The 21,693-nt window shown below is 44.7% G+C and overlaps 1 protein-coding gene across 1 annotated transcript in view; it reads left to right on the top strand.

Moving 5' to 3' along the window:
• Window positions 1-21,693, top strand: part of FER1L6 (fer-1 like family member 6) — a 251,737-nt gene that overhangs the window by 187,995 nt on the left and 42,049 nt on the right. The window contains exons 23-33 of the mRNA XM_062188016.1: window positions 399-509; window positions 753-914; window positions 2,064-2,244; window positions 4,713-4,939; window positions 6,409-6,531; window positions 7,733-7,772; window positions 8,999-9,114; window positions 10,121-10,252; window positions 11,140-11,265; window positions 14,692-14,819; window positions 19,147-19,317. Coding sequence (XP_062044000.1) covers window positions 399-509; window positions 753-914; window positions 2,064-2,244; window positions 4,713-4,939; window positions 6,409-6,531; window positions 7,733-7,772; window positions 8,999-9,114; window positions 10,121-10,252; window positions 11,140-11,265; window positions 14,692-14,819; window positions 19,147-19,317 — 1,517 coding nt within the window. The remainder of the gene's footprint in view (window positions 1-398; window positions 510-752; window positions 915-2,063; window positions 2,245-4,712; window positions 4,940-6,408; window positions 6,532-7,732; window positions 7,773-8,998; window positions 9,115-10,120; window positions 10,253-11,139; window positions 11,266-14,691; window positions 14,820-19,146; window positions 19,318-21,693) is intronic.

The raw sequence follows: 21,693 nt of genomic DNA, 5'->3' as shown, positions 1-21,693 counted from the left end.
GAAGGGCCTTAAGTAAGGGGAGAGTTCAGACTGGAAGGTGCGGATCTGAGCAGAGCTGCCTCTGTGCTCCACTCTGATAGTTCCCGTGTGATTTTGTGGAATTGTGGGGATCTGTCTGTCTTTCCTCTCTCCCTTCTGTACCGTGAGCTTGCTGACAGCTGTGTCTGAACCTCATGGCTCATCCTAAGTGCGCACTAATGCTGGTCACCACGTAAATGAATGCATTTATTAACAAATAATTGAATTTGGTAAAATGCAAGGTCCCTGTTGCATTGTCGGCTGGAAACCTTACGTTTGCTGACAAAACCATGAATGTCGTACTGAGGAGGTGATTGTGTGGCCGTGGTCTCCCCTGTGTCTCTCCAAGTATTCTCACCAGCACCCATTTTGTGTGACAGGTCCCAGCTTCCGGGGTGCAAGGGCTCCCTCCCATTGATCCACCAGATGTCACCCAGATCTACCCAGTTCCTGCCAACATTCGGCCAGTGCTTAGCAAATACCGAGTGGAGGTATGGCTTAGGGAGGGCTCAGTAGCTCCACCTGCCTTGTTGGAGGGGTGTTATGGGATGGGCAGGGTACCTGGAAGACCACCCTCTGCAGTTGGGACTTGTCCTGATGGAGCCTTCAGGGAGCTGCATTATTGTTTCCTGGAGGAAGCTATTGCAGTTCCCGGGAAGCAGCAACATCATAGCTGGGGCATGCATGAGGCTCCTTCTGGGGTTAACAGGTCATGACTCTGCTTCTCCTCTCAGGTTCTCTTCTGGGGAGTCCGAGAGATGAAGAAGGTTCAGCTGCTCTCCGTGGACCGGCCGCAGGTTCTCATCGAGTGCGGGGGACGAGGGGTGAAGTCCTGCGTGATCCAGAGCTACAAGAACAACCCAAACTTCAGCGTCCAGGCAGACAGTTTTGAAGTGGTGCGAATCTCCTCCCCTCCCTGACCTGCTCTTGCCCCATTCCCTAGATGGAACCCCCTCCTTCATCCACATGGCATGGGGCGGTGTTGCAGAGTTTTGGCTGCCCATTGTCTGCAGGAAAGAACAGTCCAGTTCAGTGAAGAGCCAGAATTCCAGAATGATCTAAAATAGTATCATTGTTCTCTTTTGTTTTAAAAGTTCCCAGGTTTAGATCAGACAGTAAATCAAAGATCGACAAGCTTTTGCCTGGGACAATAGTACCCAAAGCGTGACCTCTAATTCATCTTCATCAGCATCACCTGGGAACTTGTTAGACACAGAAATTCCCAGGCCACACCACTGTCCCACCAAATCAGAAACCACTGGACATGAGATCCATGTGGCTCTGTTTAAAAAGACATCTGGGTAATTCTGATACTCGCTAAAGTTTTGTGACACCCCCCCCCCCAGAAGATAACCCTAGTGACACTTATTTTAATCATTAGATTTTAAAAGTATTTGTCCTTAAAATTAAAATCTTAGTAGTTTACATGTGAACTTATACTCTAAAACAATGTGGGTTTTTTTTTTTTGACACCTGTGCATTTGTTTCAATACCTCTGATTTTGAACTGTGTAGAAAAAGTTTGCTTTCTCCAGTCCAGCCACCTCCTCTGCACACATGCTCTAAATCAGCCAAGACTGCAGTTAAAGAACATGCAGTGTCTGCAAACTTTTCACACTGGGCTTCCTTGAGCCTTGGGGGCTACCAAGGAAAACAGGTGGGCGGAGCACTGGCCCCTCAGCCTCAGCTCCATATTCACAGGCTGTTTTACACATTGGGCCTGGGAAACTGTTGTTACAGATGAGCGTTCTGCTGGCGATGATGACAAACATGAGAGGATTGAAACTTCTGCCATGGAGAATGTGCAAGTGGGGGTTTTGTGAATGAAGCCTGGGATGAATTGCTAGTGCTCCATCCCTCACATTGGGAGTAATTACTCCCTGACTGAGAGAACAGTGCATCAGAGTTGCGGCAAGCCTGGATAGAATGGCAAGACAGGGCAAGGGGGTAGGGGTGCTCAGCTGGCTTGGGGTCTGCCCGCAGTCAGGTCAGCAGGGTGTGAGCAGCCAGGTGGTGCTGTGACCTCAGCCCAACCTCTCCCTTCAGGAGCTGCCTGAGAATGAGCTTTTGCACCCACCACTGAGCATCTGCGTGGTTGACTGGAGAGCATTTGGAAGGAGCACCCTCGTGGGCACGTATACCATCAACTGCTTGAAGCAGTTCCTATGTAAATCCAGAGAACCCCTTGCCCTCGTCTCACAGATGGATGGAACCCAAGGTGGCCAAGGTAGGAAGCTCCTCCCAGCCTCGGGAGTGGTGCCCATGAAGCTAGGGTGCCTGCTGTGGAGGCCACTCAAGGACGATGGCCTCAAGTGGCTGAAGGGTCTTTCTGGGAGTTTGCCCTCGCACCTCGTGCCCCGCCTTCTTTAAGACTCACACCAGGCTCAGCTCCTTTAAGAAGCCTCTGTGAAGATGCCTTGAGCTGCCTCCTGCCTACACTCTCTCACCTATTACTTGGCTTTGTGCTTGATGTTGTTTTAGTCTGGGCCATTTTGGATCTCGGGCACAGAGTCTGGTCAATCACACTTCTCATGCTGTGCAGTCATCATTGGCCTATCCAAGGACTCTCATTTCACCTATCATCCTCCTGTGCTTGATTTCCTGTCTCCACTCCCAACCCCTTCCCCAGTGTAAGCCCCACACCAGCATCCTTGTGAAATGTAAATCCATTTAATCTACGTGTATGATAGGGTGCTGCACTCTTCCTTGGGCTTCCTGTTCCTCCACTCACTGCCCTGTTCTAAGATCTGGCCACATTGCTGTGTGTACCTTAGTTTACTGTTGTTACCTGCTGTAGCTACCACACTGCACTTTTCCTTTCCCTCATACTGCACTCCTGTGCTGCCTCCAACTCTTCATGCCCTTGAACAGCTATGTGGTGAAACTCCCTGTGCTGTTCCCCAAGGGAAGATGCTGTAGGAATTTCTCAGGAATACTCACCTAGGGGTGAGTTTGATGGGTCACAGGGAATGTGTATATGTAATTTCTTTCAGTACCACCAGGGGGTGCTCCAATGGCTACACTGGTTTACACCAGTCTGCTTGTATCATTGTGCTCCTGGGGTCAGCAGCACTTCCAATTATTTAACTTTCTGGGCTTTTGTCTGGGTTTGGTTTGGCTTTTGGTTTTTGCTACTCTGTGTTCTGTGGGTTTCTTTGATTTTTACCGAGTTTACACATCTCTTCATATCCTTCCTGCCATTTTAGTCTCCCGTCATATTGTTTGCCTGCTCAATCTTTTGCCCATGTTTTATGTACTTCCTTAACTAATTAATTTGTTTGTTTTGTTTAAAGGCAGGGAGACAGAGATCTTCACCCATTGATTCACTCTCCAAAGGACTGCAACAGCCAGGGCTGGGCCAGGTTGAAGCGAGGAGCTTAGAACTCAATAGGGGGTCTCCCACTTGGGTGGTAGGGATCCAAGTACTTGAACCATCGCCTGCTGCCTCCCAGGGTGTGCTTTAACAGGAAGCTGCAATCAGAAACAGAGCCAGGACTCGAATCCAGAGACTCCATGGGATGCCGGCATCTCAAGCAGCTTCTAAACTGCTTCTAAACACCAGCCCCTGGTTCACAAATTCTTTGTAAATTCTACCTGTTAAGATCCTATAGGCTGTAGACTTTGCTCATGCATTATTTCCCTACTGTAGCTACTAATGCTGTCTGGAGTTCCCATCACTGAATTTAAATCATTGATTTTGATGTAATGACATCTATACATGTTTTAAACTTTATAGTTTGCTTCCTCTTTGTTATAAAGATATTATCTTTTATTTTATTCTATTAGCTTTATGTTTTAACTTGAACGTTCAGATCTTCAAGTCATTGCATTTGTATATGATTTTAGATTGGGATCCTGATGTGCTTTTCTCCATCCAGTGTACTATTTTGTCTTCAAAGGGCTTGTGGCATTCCTTTCTCCATTGACTTAGTCTATTCTCTTTCTCATCAATCAGCTTGCCAGACATCCTCTTCTATCACCAGGCTTTCTACTTTGTCCTTCTGGTTTCTTTGTCTCTGTGCTCTGTGCAGAGCAGATGCTTTCAAGAGTTCTTTGGGTTGGATTTGCCCTAACACTCAACAACTGGAGGAGAGAAGAACTCTGCAGGCCTTGGCAGCCGTGGAGGTTCCCAGCTGAGAAATGTCCCCAACTACTGAATTCTGTGGAGCAAAATGGAGGACATAGTTCCTCTGACAGCAAAGGACAGGGTTATGACCTTTTTGTGGCATCAGCAGATGAGAATTTGATCAAGTCCAGGGCCATACTTCTGCTTCCTGCCAAGCCCATGCACTCATGTGCTCAGAGTTCTGCCTCTACTTGGGGGGTTCACAGACCCCCGGAGCCCCCAGAAGATCCACACTGGGGGAGACATCGTTTCAGAGGAACCTATGCTCTAAACCTGACCGTCATGATCCTGATGGCCATTATGGATTGAAATTACCCAGCAGGGTCAATGACAAATACAACCACTCACTGGTAACCAGATGTCTTACATCATGATCTCATTCCATCCTACTCATACCCTAATGAAATGGGTATTTTTACTGTTACTTTGTGAATAAGGAAAATGAGGTTTCAAATTGTGAGGAACTTGCCTTATTTGAATCCAGATCTGCCTGCTTCCTTATCTTATGTCCCTGAAGTGCCCATCTCATAATGCAGCCCAGTTCCTGAGTGGATGTGCTTTTATTTCAGGGACTTCAGATTCACTCATAGCCGCTGAGTCCCCTGATGCCCCTGGCTCCTCTCAGGAGCCCCCAGCGGATCATATCTATGTGGATGTTGAGCCGCCTTCCACAGTGGTACCAGACTCTGCCCAGGCTCAGTCATCCATCCTGGTTGACATCCCTGACTCATCTCCTATGCTGGAACCTGAACATAAACCTGCAACCCAGGAGCCACCAAAAGATGGGAAAGTTAAGGTGAGATTGTAATCCCTCTTCAATTTGCAGAGCTCACTGGAGTTTACATCCGAGGCTCCCTATATTCATCTTCTCACTCACAGGTTGAGTGATCTTGGGCAACCAATGTCAAATTTCTGAGTGCCAGTTTCTTCATTTGTGAAAGGAGACTATTAATACCCACCTCAGAGCATTGTTGTAAGATCAGAAAGTCAAAGCGTGTGAAATTGTAGTGCTAGTCAAATGTGAAAATACTATTTAGTAGAACAAAAAGTCTACTTGACTCATTAGCTTGGGAAAGAAATGGTTTTTTCATCAAGGCCTATTTTACAAATGTTGAGAACCCACTTTGCACAAAGTTATGCGGGATCAAAAAGTACATCTTTTTGATTCTAAAAAGGAACTTGGCTTCTCACTCTCAGCTGAGATTCTGGAAGGGGAGAGGGGTAGTATGCAAAGAATCACAAAACAAGGCTAGGGTTAATATTTCTAAGCCATGAATTTCAGCAAAATCCTTATCTATCAATTGATTCAAAGAAAACTGTTTTAAGAAAGTTCTAAGGAACTGTCTGTCCAGTGAAGGCTGAAATAGAAAGAAGAGTGAGATAGATTAATTGATATTTGCTCAAGCTGTTCCCATCTCACCAATGCTCAGTGACCCCCTGTGACCTCTCGTCATGCTCTCTCCATTCTCCCAGAATCATCTGCCACTTTATGTTACAATTCTCAATTTCAATGGCCCCATAAAACTGTGAACCCAGTAGGTCAGAGAAGAGCATAATTTTCTGACATCCCTGTATCCCCTGCACTTGGTGGAATGCTGGCATATCAGGGGTACTCAAGAGACAGTGAGGAGAATGATGCATGATGAGTCTTGCATAAATAGCCTCCAGTGTGCCAGCTGTCTCCCCTATACCATACATCCTGTACCACACCATCACATATGTATAGATGCACTTTTTCACTCAAGAATAAAGCTGAAGAGGAATGGTCCACATTGTATCACTTAATGCTCAAAACAGTGCAATAGGCCAGTACTGTTGTCTTGAATTGAGGAAACTGAATCACAAAATTTGTGGTAATTGCTTAATGATTTAGAATCTGGGTGTGTTTGAAGGCAATGCCTTTTCTAACCATACTATATTATATCATATAGTCTGGTATTCATGCATTAAATATCTATCTCCTGTACTAAACCCTAAGTTTCCCAAATGTAGGATTGTGTTGAATTCCTCAGACATCCCCAATTTCAGGCACAATATCTCACATCTGCTCAACAAATTTTTCTGAAGAAATTAATTGAATTATTAATGACAAGTGAATGAATTATCAAATTTTCACTTATTGAAGTGATAGAGCTGCTACCACAAAACCAAGATACCTCCATCAACTCCCTAGTGGGTACTTAAATGTTCTCTTAATAACCCACAGGTTACCACCATGTAGTAAAATGAGACCTGGTTAGTAACCCATCTCTCATCCCTTTCCAGGATACCAGGAAACCTTCTCGGAGGTCCACCAAAAGGAGAAAGCGGACCATAGCAGATGAATCTGCAGAAAATGTTATTGACTGGTGGTCCAAGTATTATGCCTCCCTGAAGGAAGCGCAGAAGGTAAAGCTTCCTCTGGTTGTGACAGTCAAGGAACTCTGGGAAAACACAGCTCCTTCTTCTTACTCCAACTCCCACATCTCCTTATAAATCCCACCATATATAGGACCTACTCCAGTGTAGTTACGCTAATTGTGGAAGGGTGAAAAGCCTTGACCAGGGGTCTTGACTTTCAAAACCTTGACCCTCTGGCTGGAGCTGACACTGGGACATGAGCTCTGTGGCAAATGCTGGAAAGATGTTTAGTCTGTCATGGCATCTGAAGGTCCTGTTACCCAGTTACACTCAGGGAGAGAGATGGGGTCTCTGGACAGAAAGCCATTAGCGATGGGGGCTTCTGGTACATTTAGAGATACACAGGTCAAAGGGCCCCAGGTGTCCAGCAAGATTCTAAATTTGCATGAAAAATTATCAACATAAGGCAGAGGTCTTGGCCTTAGCAAGTTACTGGAGCAAGAACATGGCTGCATGGATGTGGAACAAGACAAGGTTTGAGTTACAGAGCTAGAGAACCAGTGGGGAGTTGGGTCTGGAGACTCAGGCAAAAGTTCAGTGACTGAGTTTGAGATTTCTCATGCCCAAGTGAAAAAAGGAAAAGAAAATCAGCGAGATGTTACCCTCATATTTAATTGACTAGCAATCTTCTGATTCTTTAGCTTGGGAGGACTGTCATTTCATCCAGGCAGGGCTAGTTCACAAACACTGGTGCATAATGAATAAGCAAACTGAGTGTTAGTTGCTGCTCCCAACATTTGCAACATTTGCTGCAGTGCACATGAGCATTTCCAGTGACTGCCCAGCCTTCTGAATCCTCTACAACCTTTGGTACCAACCCAACAACCCAACAACCCAACATGCCAGGATGCAGATTTAGGGGATGGTGTTCCAGGGTGGTGGGAAACCAGAGGGAATACAGTTTGCTCTACCCATGGCTGAGAGCTCCCACAGAGGGCAGTCTACAGCTTGATGGGCACTTTTCTTAGATGTGTAAATGAATACCTCTTCTCTCAATCACGGTATCTCCTGCACCTAAGTCCCAGATCTTTTCAGTGAGCTGTCTTTTGGGATTCCTTGGATACTCTTTTTAGGATCTCTGAGAATGCCAAGGGCTGGGGTAATTGGGTTAGAACCATTCACGGGCAGAATTAATAAATTAAACATGGCAATGTCAATCATCTCTCTCTCTTTTTTTTTTTTTTCAAAGACAAAGGAGAATAATACCAAGGAGAAAAAAGGCAATACAGGTAAGTCGCTGGGGGACAGAGGGACAGAGAATGCGGCCATTGTGTTAAGAAAATTAGAAAATGATAGGCATGGAAGGTATATGAGAATTCAGTTCCTGCATTTCCCAAGTGCAGAGACACTCTAGGAGGATGACAACCCTTTGAAAGGTCATGCAGCTATTTGAGCTGAACTGGGACCAGATCCCAACCCAGTTCAGCTCTGGAATTGACCCTTTGGCTCATGTTCCTACATTCACAACCTTAATGTAAAAACAGCCACATAAAAATAGGAGCAGCCTAGAATGACAGGCCAAAGCCAGCATGATAAACTTTCACAGAGGTGAGTGTAAAGACCTGGAATTTGTTTTCAAAACTCAACTTACAAGGATTGGATAGATAGATCTGTTTTGGCAGAAGCTCAAATGATAGATTTCTGGGATTTTAAATGACCATAAATCTGATTCAAACCAGTGTTAGGTCTTGGTCTAGATTCAGTGGGGACCCAAGCAGCCAATGCTGTTTGGGGTAACATTGACAGAAGAAGGGAAATCAAAGCCAGAAGCACTTCTTCAGACCACTCCTAGTTAGCAATTTTAATTTGAAGACCAACCCCATGATCCAGGCAATAGTATCTTCATCTTGTGGATGATGAAACACAAGTAGAAAGTGGTCAAATAACTTCTTCAAGGTCACACAGCTAGAAAATAGCAAGCCAAACTCTCTCTCTGACCATTCCCCTCCCCTACCCAGGGCCCTGCGTGCCAAGAATCTTTACCAAATAATCTCACGTAACATTGCCTGTTGGATTGTGCAAAATCCTCTAGACAATATTTGGAACCACTCACATAGACAAATGAATGCTCAGGATACCCTAGACAGATCTAAGAAGGATTGTAACTGAGAAGCTATGAGTCAGGCCAAATCCTGGGTCTCTGTTTCTTTGTTAGTTGAGTCAATGAGAAAGAATTACAGTTCTTACATATATACCAGGACAGGCCATTGTATTGCCTGTCCCCAGGGGATCCAGGGACATTACATTTCTATGTGAGTGGTGTCCTCTATAGTTTTGTGGTGCATAGGTGGGAGGGATGTATGCAGCAATCCAACAGTGGAAAGTTACTAATTATTTTTTAAAAGATTCATGGCACACACATACACTAGAGAAAAGAGAAAGAGAGAGTTTGGCTTGGCTCCTTCCCATCTCAACAGCCAAGAGAAATCTAACAATTTCTACTAAATATCCACAGAGTCAAAATCAGAAGAGGTGGTGGTAGATATGGAGGATAGCCCAAAGAAGAAGAAGGACAAAATACTCAAGAAGAAGCCAAAAGAGGATGAAATCCCCAAGCTGGCTGTCCTGAAGGTGTGTGGACACAGGAGCCCCTGCCACAGAGGTTGTGGGAAGCTTAGTGAAGGGACCCTGCTCACTGTGCTTTGATCAACACCAGTAATGCTTTTCTTTGAACCAGATTACTCTGTCTTCATAATAATCGTTGAAGCAGAAGATCAAACGTTAACAGGGTATAAGCCAAAACAACAGAATTTGTTCATTTTCCATTTTCTCCATCCTCATATTGGAAAGGGAAATAGCTTACAATGTTTGCTTTGGATCTGTTGAGATTATTTACAGTGTATGAGTTGCCCCTAGCTCACCTCTTAGAGTGTGATGTCATCATGCAGATGCAAACACACTCATAATAGCAAGTGATTAAACTCCAACTAAAGTCAGTTCCATCAGACTAATTGTAGCGTTAGACAAATGCCATTTGCTGGAGGTATATTTATGGATATGAAAATTTGAAGTGTGAAAATTATATATGTATATGACCAATTTGGATAAGTGATTTTGATCAGAAATTAATTATTTTACATTGCAAAACCTAAAATTCAATTCTATTTTGCATTTCCATGGAGTGTATATAATTTCCCACTTGGAAAAGTCTTATCTGTATTATAATGAAAATAAATATTCTATCACTATATATGTTAAAAATTAGATGCTTAGTGAACATTATTGATTTGAATTTCCTCAAAGTTTTACAGCATGTTTCTAACAACCAATGACATCAATTATATATTAAAAACTTTGTCATATTTGTACCTATGTATTTAAAATATTTTGGAGCTGCATTTCTTATAATTTAAAAGTTTATCAAAAAGGTCTTATTACATCAGAGTTGTAATTAGCTCCAAATATGTCAAGCCAGCCCTTATGCTTCTTATTTTGCTAAAGATAACTCAACAGTGGCCTCTTAGATTTTTCCAAGGGACATAAAACAAGGCTGGTTTGGGAGCATCTTGACATTTCTTGTTAAATCAATTATGAGCCTTCCTTTCTTTTGGCACACTCTTCTCCATTCTCGCTAAAGATATACGATGGTGATCTTGAGAGTGAATTCAACAATTTTGAAGACTGGGTGAAAACCTTTGAACTCTTCAGAGGCAAATCTATGGAAGATGACCATGGTCTGGATGGGGACCGAGTCATAGGGAAGTTCAAGGTAAGTCCCCATGTCAACTCTATTATCTGGCTTGCCCTGGCCATAAATATCAGCCACAGCTCAGTTCTATTGATGGTATTGTAGTACAAGATGTGTGCAAGGAAAATCCTGATAGTTACTCAAAATCCTCTTTAGAACCTCACCAGGGCCAACCCTAGACTTCAGAGGCAGTTTGGGTTTGTGGCCAGCAGGTTGGAGCATAGTCTGGTGGGATATAAGGAGGCACTGAAAGGAGTACTGAGCTTTACTCTGCTCTCTTCACTCCTGACACCCAAAATATGTGATTCATGCAAACCAGCTGGATGATTAAATTAAGCAGACATCACGTGTGCACATACACATGTAGTTGGCAGACTCAAAGCATCAGCGTCACCAAGTAGCAGCTTGCCTCTACTATAAACCTAAGGCATGCCAAGCCATTAATATGCAGCGTGGTATGTAGAAAGTAGAATGGGTGTGGCCGTTTGCCACTCTGGATTGAAATCCTCATTCTAGTTCTGACTGGCAGCATGATCTGCAATGATGTCCTTTGCCTTGGTTGCTGCATCTGGAAACAGGAACACTGCAGTCACAATTGAGTGAGATGATGGGGGATGCATTGGCTCAGAACCCCACACATAATGGGCACTGGGAGTCCCTTCTGTTATGTTCCTCACAGAGCAGTCCTGTGAGGTGGGTGTCAGTGCCAATCCACAGGTGCACCACCAAGAAGCTCAGGTGCGGGCAGCTTGCAGGCACACTTCCCAGGACATCGTCAGGCGAGGGAAGCACCAACGCAGGTCCTGCTGATTCCCAGGTCCTGCCTGTTTTCCCCAGACATTTGCTCTTTGTGGTTTTGTAAGACACATGACCACCATGTTTCAGTGGGCTGTGCTTTGTGGTTTCAGGGCTCCTTCTGCATCTACAAAAGCCCCGAGGACTCCACCTCTGAGGACAGTGGGCAGCTGAGAATCCAGCAGGGAATTCCACCCAACCACCCCGTCAATGTCCTAATCAGGGTGTACATTGTTGCGGTGAGCCAGCCTTGTTTGCTGTGAGGGGCTGTGGTGTGATAACAAAATTATCAGACTGCGTGACTTAAATTTATTCTCTCACAGTCCAGGATGCTATACATCCATGATCAAGGTGCTTCAGGGTTGGTTTCTGGCGAGGCCTCTCTCGCTGGTTTGTGGACGGCTGCCTTCTTGCTTCTTTCCACAGCCTTTTCTCTGTGAGTCAGACTTCTGCTGGCTTTTCCCTCTTGGGTCTCAAGCAGGGAGAAAGAAGAGCACTGATACTTCCTCCTCTCTTTATATAAGGACCCTGGCCCTAGCAGACTAAGCTCATTTAACCTTAATCACCTCCCTAAAGTTGTACATTCAAGGGGAGTCACAAAGGCAGTCGAGTCTTCAGATGAATTCAGGACACGTTTCAGTCTCTGGCAATGTATAAGGTTTCGTTAGTAGCATGGACACTCCCTGGCTCTTCACTCTGGGAAAATGTTTGTGAGTATAGAGGACTTCTCTGAGTAGGTTAGTCTGCTTTCTCAGGTTGCCTGCTAGTGGAAAGGAAACCAAACAGGACAGACACAGGGAGCTCACAGCAAGACAGTGAGAGAGATGAGAGCCAGGCAGAACGGGACAGCTGACGCTGTGAAAGTTTCTTCCGTGGCTCTGCCCCTGCACTGTTGCTACCAGAAATTTCATTTTGTTTTAATTTATTCCCAAGAAAAGTGTTGTCTCCTCCAGGTTTCTCTGTTTCTGATAATTCAGAGCTCAAAACCTTAATTTTAACACTTCTTGGACTGATTGACAGAAAGTTCAGGGCCAAATCTGACACCCAGTGAAAGCAACTGATGAGATCTTGTGGTTCATGGCTTCATTTCCATCTCCCGACCTTAGACTTGACTTTCATACTTGTGTTTGATTATGGTCATCTTATTTTATGTTAACTCCTTGCTTATATTGCTTATATCCTTTGTGAGAGACATAAAAAATGCACAAAATATAAATGAATTATTCTTTAGTGCTGGGAGAGAACTAAATGTCCCTCCTCATGCCGTGCTCAGATTTCCTTCATCATCCTCAGTTATCATCAGAACAACGGCCAGCTGCCGAGATGTTGTGTTGATGGTCCTGTCCTCAAGGAAGCCACAGCGTAGTTGGAAGGATTAGAAATGTTTGTTAAAACCACTGACAGTGCTGGGTATCCTGTAACACAGACACAGACATCCATGCAACAGCTCAGACAGGCCTTTCCAAAATGGTATTCAGGAAGCCGCTTTTGTCTTGGGAGATCACTGCTCTGCATGTGATCAGAGCATGTGTCCACATATATTTGAGAAATAGTGCGCGTACCAATCCTCCTTCCTTCTCCAGCCCCAGAAAGTCACAAAACTCCTTAGCACATTCAGGGCCCTCTGAATTCCAGAAGCAAAGGACTTATTTAGCTGTTGGATTTTAACAGCATGTGCTAAGCATACTGCTGCACAACTTTTTCCCCTTGCAAAAAGTCCTGCAGAACTAAGTTTCTGTAAGACCCAGAAATACACAGCATGACTGGTAGGAAGGAAAGGGAGAGATTTCTGTGGACTCAGATGTGACAGAAGGATTTGTTCCCATATTGATGCATGCAGCAGATAGTTACTGCACACCGTTTATGTGTCCAATAACATTCAGACGCAGGGCAAGGCTGCAGACCAGGTTCCTGCCCAGGAGGCAGCAAGGAGCGGGGAGGGCTGGTGCTGGAACTGGGGGGGCAGAGAAGACTTGGACAGAGTCAGAGGGAGGTGCCCTCAGGTTGCAGGAGTAGGGTTAATTCACTGTAGGGTTAATTACTGCAGCTCTGGGCAGTCGGAGCTCATTGTTGACACGTTCAGTACTGTCAATCATGAGTGGTTTGCTCTCTCGCAGTAAAATTGTACTAAGTAACTACAGATTGTTTTTTAAACCTTTTAACAATAAAGTACTAAAAATTAGGTTAAAAACTACATAAAATTGATAAAAAACAAAATTTTCCCATCTGTATTTTTTAATTTTTTCTTGTTTAACAAGTCATCTTGGAAAATTTTCCAGGGCAGTACTTATAGGTTTCCATTCTTTCTATTAGCTGTGTAATGTTTTCTTTATTGTTTATTTATTTGTTTATTACTTATTATTTACTATTTATTTTTTCTTCATTGTTCATTTATTTTTTAACCACTATTAAGAAGACCCTGCTCGATGTCCTAGATATAAAGTAGTGAACCTAACAGAGAATGCCTGCTCTCTTGGAGCTTGATCGTTTTTGGGAGTGATGTTGGGTAAGGAAGATATAAAAGTACCCAAATAACAGATACATAATGAGGCTTGGTGCCAGAGATATCTGCTACATAGAGAATTAAAATTTGGTCATGTGAGGCCAGTGCCGCACCTCAACAGGCTGATCCTCCACCTGCGGCGCCGGCACACACGGGTTCTAGTCTCGGTCGGGGCACTGGATTCTGTCGCGGTTGCTCCTCTTCCAGTCCAGCTCTCTGCTGTAGCCCGGGAAGGCAGTGGAGGATGGCCCAGGTCCTTGGGCCCTGCACCCAGATGGGAGACCAGGAGGAAGCACCTGGCTCCTGGCTTCGGATCAGCACAGTGCGCCGGCAGCAGCGCACCAGCCAGAGTGGCCATTGGGGGTGAACCAATGGAAAAGGAAGACCTTTCTCTCTGTCTCTCTCTCTCTGTCCACTCTGCCTGTCAAAAAAAAAAAAAAAAAAAAAGTCATGTGAGGAGATGCAGTTGGGGAGAGCTACCTGGGATGGTGTTTCTCTCCAAATAATTGATGTATAGGTTGATTGGCTCTCAGCTTTCACCACTGCAGTTTCTCCACATTTTTTATATCATTCCTCGTCATTACGAATCCTGACCTTTCCTTGCAAAGTCCTTGCTTTTGACAGTTTTAGGGACCAGTCAGTTTGGAATCAGGCTTCAGCCCCAGGGATAGATCATCACTCAAACAGCCAATGATAAACAAAAGACGGACAGCGTCATGGATTCTGAGACCATTCATTGTGAAAAGAGTTTTCAGGCCTGCTTCATGGTTTTACAGATAGTCCCAGAGAGATGGCATGACTTGACCAAGAGCATATGACTACCTCGAAGTAGAACTAGAACTCAAACTCACGCTTCTGCCTGTTGGCCCACTACATTCCTCACTGCTAGGTGTCAAGCTGTTTCCACTGGAGAGATGACGCCAGAGAAAGTTGAATTCAGGCGAAGTCAGTAACTTTTAACAGCAAAATGGAGATGCTAAAGTGGTGATTTTTAATATTGGTTGTACACTGGAATCTTCTAGAGATTTTTTTCAAAACCCCAAAGCCCAGGGCCCATTAAATCAGAATATCTGAAGACAGGACTCTGTCATCTGCATCTATGACCCCACTGGTCCTAGTTGAGAAATTCTGGACCAAAAGAATTTTCTTTTTTCCTCCCCAGGCATTTAATCTTAGCCCAGCTGATCCAGATGGCAAATCAGATCCCTACATTGTGCTCAAGCTTGGCAAAACGGAAATCAAAGACCGGGACAAATACATCCCCAAACAACTGAACCCAGTATTTGGAAGGTCAGTGACCATCTGGGCTGCACTGTTCTGTCCTTTCTGCATTTGTTCCTGCTGTGGTTCTTGGTGGGGAGCGTTGGTAACTTCATGAGTGGGTGTTGTGAGTAAAATAGCTTTAGGAAGCTAAATACTGAGTTCTGCTCTTGGCCACACCTAATGAAACCTGTGTTCAGGTAGAAGAGTTGCTCTTTCCACAAAACTTTCAGGAATTTGGTGGCACATGGTGATCTTTTTACTCAAAATTTTATGATAACTACTTCTTAGATGTTAAATTTAGGAGGTACCCCAAAGGGTCATCAGATTCAGCCACCTGCTTTTGTACAAAGAGAGTTCCTTTTGAAACAAGGTGACTGAAGTCCCAAGAGGATAGGACCCTCACTGAGGTTCACACAGCTCATAACTGGAGGAGAAGGGGTCAGCTAGCTGGCCTTTTGTTTGATATGAAGAGATTTGTCTCTATCACATCATTTGCCCCTCAATTGAAGTCACCCCTGAGGTCAAAAGTTGACCTGTGTCCCCCAGTTGTGTTTAGCTTTCCTGAAAAGTGTTAAACCCCATTGCATTTGTAACTGTGTAGGTGGACTAGACACCTAGGAATTCTCCAGCTCACAGCACCCTCGACCACCCTCATTGGTCTTACAGCGGGGTCTGCCACACATTGGTGTTCCCTCCTTGAGTTTGTATACACAGCTGCCATCTACTCTGGAATCAAGGCAGTCTGGGTTTCACTGCACCACATTCAAGTTCTGAAACCTTTGCAGGTAGTTTAACCTCGCTGATATGAGTCTACCTCACCTTTAAAGGAGCAATAGTGACACCTGACTCCCAGAGCCCTTTAGATGACTAAATATGTAATGTACCAAGCCCATTGTCTATGTTAACACACAGTACTCAAAACACGTCGGCTCCTTTCCCCTCCTTCTTGGTAATCATTATGGCACTGGATACATCTTAAGTATGTTTAATTTGTTTTTTTCCTGAGTAACTTCGGAGCAAGAATGAAATCTCCATCCGCCTCATTTAAATTCATTTACACATCTGTGATCACCCTGGACCCTCTGACATTTCACCGGCACCAGCCTCTTATGTTTTATTGCTCCCAAGGAAATGAGGCAATAAATGATCTTGGCTGTGCAGATTAATGAGAATGATTAAAATGACTGTGCCAGGGAAACTTACCCTTGTTTCCCTGATCCAGAGATGACCTTTATAATTACCCGATGCTTATAGAAGTAGAGCTTTATCTTTCCAGTGTTGCCAGTCACTTCTGATTAGCTGTGTTCCCCACAGTGTCATGCATTAGACTAATGTTATTGCCCCCATTATATGACCATGACACGCTGGAGAAGAGGTTGATGGGTCTTCCCTTTTGCCTCTGACTTTGCAGGGCTTCTTCCAGAAACCTCTAGATATGGATGTTTTGTAGAATTCGTGTTTGATTGTTACTCAGAAATGAAAGTTGTTGGCTTAACCTGACAGTGTTCTAGTGGAGAGAGTGGAAGGCTCTTGTGCCTGACAAGTAGTCTGAGGAATTGCTCCTTAACCACCTCACTGTCTTGGCATCCACGTGTGGATGTCAGAACCGTCATCCTCCGATGTCCTGGTGCCTTGCCCTGCCTTGCTCTCCTCTGTGGCCTTTGATGTGGATTGATATGTTTATATAGCTGTTGCCTATCTCCCATTTCCCTATTAGAATGTGAGGTCCATTTGAACAAAGTGGTCTACTTTGGTGAGCGTCTGTATCTCCGGCACCTAGCGCAGGGCCTAACACAGTAGGTGCCCAGTTAATATTTGTGACAAGCATGAATGAATGAGTGAGTGAGTAAGTGAGTGAGTGAATAGATGGATGGACAAAATTATCAACTGTCCGTGGGATCCACCGGGACCCTGTCACTCTACCATGTGTGCCTGTGGACTTCGGCAGTTCCTCACAGCTCTCATGGTTGCACAGAATGCTTTCCACAGTCTCTGCTGCCTTGATAATTAGCCACGCAGAGAGTAACGAGATCTTCAGGAACTGGTGTGCGGGTTATTAAGGCAGCTCTCCAGCTCCTCGGCCTCATTCATGTCTGCAGGTCTTGCCCTTGCAGAGCCTGCGCCATGGCATAGCCTCCCATCTCTTGTTACCTGCAGACCTCCATTTGCCACGACTGCGGAGAAGCTACTTCATGTCAGGCACTCTGCCACATTCTATTTCTTCAGTTTCTATGAATATTGGGATACAATCAAGGAAATGAGGGCCTTAGTCTATTTTCTCTTGCTATCACAAAATACCAGAGACTGGGTAATGTATAAAGGAAAGATTATTTTGGCTCACGATCTGGAGGCTGAGAAGTTCAAGAGTGTGGTTTGGGTCCTGGTGAGGGCCTTCTGGTTTCATCATACCGTGGCAGAGGGCATCACATGGCGAGGCTGAGCAAATGTGCTAGCTTGGGTTTCACTTCCTTTTCTTCTAAAGCTTCCAATACCATCAAGTGTCCCTACCCTCTGGACCTCATCTAACCCTGATTACCTCCCAGAGGTCCCACCTCCAAATATACTAACATCTGACTTTGAGGATTAGGTTTCCAACACATAGACTGTTGGGGATAGAGTGGGTGATTATGATTGAGTATAGCAAGTCCTGTGAAAACTCTAGGGGGACACCTAACCACCTGAGGCATCAGGGTTGGGGAAGGGAGCAAGACTGTGGCCCACACAAATTCAGGAGTGGAAAGAGGGCATGGTAGGTCAGGAACTGTGAATATCAGCCATTGTTCTACCACACAGAGAGAACCAGTAGCCATCTTCTTATCTGCCTTCCCCACGGGAAGGAAACTGTTTTATTTATCTTAAATCCACAGTGCCTGGCACACAAGGGACACATAAAATGCCAAAGGAATACATTAGAGAAAGGATGAATGGTCAAAGGACCAGTTTTGACTTCACGTCTTTGTTGTGAGGTTTGGAGGCTTCACACACCTTCCTTCACCAAATGTTTCTTTGCCTATATCACAATTCATTGTGTTTTCTGAGACCACTGTTCCCTCTACACATGGTATCTTGTACAAATTGGTGTAAGCCTCATTTTCCCATGGGTGACTGGGAATCCAACCTGGTGGGCTGTTTTTGGTAACTCCTTGAATGACACAGCTCCAGTTCAAATTCAAAGTAAATCTGTGGGCACAGCTTGGGGAGAAGGACTGGAGCAGCTGAACTCTGTTATGGCTACCTGGGGCAGGTAAGCACTCACTACGTCCTTCCTTGGTGGCAACCATGGTGAGATGGATGGAGGTTTACAGACAGACACATGCAGAATTTCAATCATAACTCAGAATCCCTTGGGGCCCATGGAGGCAGCACCATGCTTTCCAGTGGAAGGCACATGGATTTCTTGCCTGCACAGCCATACGCCTGGCCTGCTGGAGCTACTTCAGTCTGTTACAATCACGGGTACTGTGGGGTGTTCCTGGTTTTTTCTCTTTGGGGAAGATTATTTGGCTCCAGGGCATGCTAGGAATGCAGTCCTTGCCATACAGGAGAGTGAGTGTTAGGATTAAGTGGCTGTTCCCATGAGGGCAGCAGCCCAGGGCAGCCCGAGGACATGCAGAGAGATAGTGGGCCCACTGCTCCCCTGCCCTCCATGCTGTGTTTCTTGGTCCCTTGTTCCCAGTCTAGCGCTCCTGTCCTAGAGTGGCCAGAGTCCAGCACAGCTAGAGAAATACCGCAGCTCTGTGTTTTTATGATTTTCCATCCTCAATCAGGTTTTCGTTTCAGATCAATTCAGCTGGCTTTCCTTTATGAAGCAATGATGAGAGGAAAGGGAGTTGCAGGCACTGGGCACCAGTTGAATGTGTGGAAGTAAAACATGTCGTTTTGGAGAGGCAGAGAGATGTGACACAGGGAGACACAGAGAGAGACAGAGATATCCTAAAAACATGTCCTATATAAGCAACACTGCACTTAGCCATCATGCTAAATTATAAAGAAGATAATTTTCCTCGTTTACACATAGTGATGTTGAAATGATTAAATAACTTTTGCAAAGCTTTGCAATCAGAAAATTGCGTACTTGAAATCAAGATTGGAAATCTATTGCTGTTTGAGACCAAAACCCCCAAGTTGAATCCATCACACTTGGATAGGGAGATTATTGGCTACTGAAAACTGACTATGAAATTAAAGGGCTATCCATAACAGACAAAGTTGGCTGCATCTCACTGAGAAATTAGACCAGATACCTGCTAAGCATGAGCTTAATTGCTGATCATTTAGTGAGTTTAGTGACGCTGGGAAAAGTTCACTGTGTTGCCAAGTGTTGTTGACCCTGAGACCTCTGCTTGGACTGCAGGTCATTTGAAATCCAGGCCACATTCCCAAAGGACTCCTTGCTGTCCATCTTGATCTATGACCATGACATGATTGGGACAGACGACCTCATTGGCGAGACCAAGATCGACCTGGAGAACCGCTTCTACAGCAAACACCGAGCCATCTGTGGCCTGCAGAGCCAGTATGAAATGTGAGTTCTCTCTCCCACAGGACTCCGGACTCTGCCCCCTAACTGTCCACCTGTAGGAAGGCCAGACCAGGCTCAGCTTGAATTTCTCAAATGGGCTCCATGCACATCAGCAGGGCCGGGTAGGGGAAGCTCTAACCTGTGTTCTGGAAGGTTGCTGGGGCTGGGGAGGCAGCTCTCATTTAGAACCCTTGGCAAGTTCTTCAAGAGTCAGGAGCTGAACTGTAACGTTTGCTCCACTAGCTGGACCTGGTGGACAGATATCTTACTGGGGAATGATGCTGCAACAAGAATGATCAATATCATTCGAAAGCCAGGGTTCCAGCTAATTGTCATTCAAACTCATGTGTGCCCTTGACAATCAAGTCTATTACGCTGTGCCTCTCATTCAGTCCTCTCAAAAACCCATTGAGTTATTATCTCCATTTTACAAATCAAAGGAAGAATGCACCCAATTCTCAATTGTTCAAGAATTTTGAACTCTGTTTCCCTTATTTTGAAAAAAAAAAAAATTATGTAGGATCTCTGTCTTTAATGTGCTGTACATTGCTATTTAATGCTATAATTAGTAATCCAATGGTAGTTTTTTCACTTGATGTTGCTATATGGGCAAAATGTTGAAATCTTTACCTAGTATATACTAAAACTGATCTTCTGTATACAAAGAGAATTGAAAATGAATCTTTACATGAATGGAAGGGGAGAGGGAGCGGGAGGGGGGAGGGTTGTGGGTGGGAGGGAAGTTATGGGAGGGGGGAAGCCATTGTAACCCATAAGCTATACTTTGGAAATTTATATTCATTAAATAAAAGTTTAATAAAAAAAATAAATAAAAAGAAAAAAAAAGAAAAAAAAAGAAAATATAGACTCCCAAATTTGTTGTTTGAAAAGTATGTTGTATCTGATATTTTTAGAAAAAAAATGGCTAATTTAAGCCAGGAAAAGATGCATTCATTACAGTTCCATGGTACAGTTTTAAAAATATTTTTCCTGAATATGAAAGAATATATATTTATTGTAGAAAATTTAGGAAATATAAAAAGTACAAAATAACGCTTGAGTTATTCTGCTCTGAGAAAACTTCTGCAAGAATTATTGTATATTTCCTTTCAGTATTCTGTCTATGCTTTTTTCCCAAGGCTGAAGCCAGACTGTCCATGCAGGTTTTTTTTTAAAGATTTTATTTATTTATTTGAGAGGTAGAGTTACAGACAGTGAGAGAGAGAGAGAGAGAGAGAGAGAGAAAGGTTTTCCTTCCATTGGTTCACTCCCCATATGACTACAACAGCCGGAACTGTGCTGATCCAAAACCAGGAGCCAGGTGCTCCCTCCTGGTCTCCCATGCAGGCGCAGGGGCCCAAGGACTTGGGCCATCCTCCACTGCTTTCCCAGACCACAGCAGAGAGCTGGACTGGAAGAGGAGCAACTGGGACTAGAACCCAGCACCCATATGGGATGCCGGCGCCGCAGGTGGAGGATTAACCCACTGCACCACAGCGCCGGCCCCTGTCCATGCAGTTTTATAAACTGCTGGCTGCACTTATTCTTATATCTTAAGCATTGGATATCAATAAATCTTCTGTAAAGTCTTGATTTTAATGGCTCTATAATATTCCACCATATGAATTATCATAAAGTTATATAAAAGTTTGCCTTCCTGGGCTTTAGGGCTTTCCCTTATTATAAATTCACTCAGTATTCATCCATTGTTGTACATTACTCCATTAAAAGGAATGCTCATTCTAATATATGAGGGAACTTCAAAAAGTTCATAGAAAATGGAAATAAAAGGTAAGTTCAGATTGATGGAAAATATTTTCAAACCCAAACCCATGCATAGACTTTTTTTTTTTTTTTTTTTTTTTTGACAGGCAGAGTGGACAGTGAGAGAGAGAGAGACAGAGAGAAAGGTCTTCCTTTGCCGTTGGTTCACCCTCCAATGGCCGCCGCGGTAGCGCGCTGCGGCCGGCGCACCGCGCTGTTCCGATGGCAGGAGCCAGGTGCTTATCCTGGTCTCCCATGGGGTGCAGAGCCCAAACACTTGGGCTATCCTCCACTGCACTCCCTGGCCACAGCAGAGAGCTGGCCTGGAAGAGGGGCAACCGGGACAGGATCGGTGCCCCGACCGGGACTAGAACCCGGTGTGCCGGCGCCGCAAGGCGGAGGATTAGCCTGTTGAGCCACGGCGCCGGCTTGCATAGACTTTTTTTAAAAAAGACTTACATATTTATTTGAAAGGCAGAGTTACAGAGAGGCAGAGGCAGAGGCAGAGGGAGGGGTGGAGGGAGAGAGAGAGAGAGAGAGGCCTTCCATCCACTGGTTCACTCGACTAATGGATGTGATCCGAAGCCAGGAGCCTGGAGCTTCTCCCAGGCCTTC

The sequence above is a fragment of the Lepus europaeus genome, chromosome 4 (assembly GCF_033115175.1).
Source record: "Lepus europaeus isolate LE1 chromosome 4, mLepTim1.pri, whole genome shotgun sequence".
In the NCBI taxonomy this organism is placed as follows: Eukaryota; Metazoa; Chordata; class Mammalia; order Lagomorpha; family Leporidae; genus Lepus; species Lepus europaeus.
This window is presented reverse-complemented; position numbering and strand designations above follow the sequence as displayed.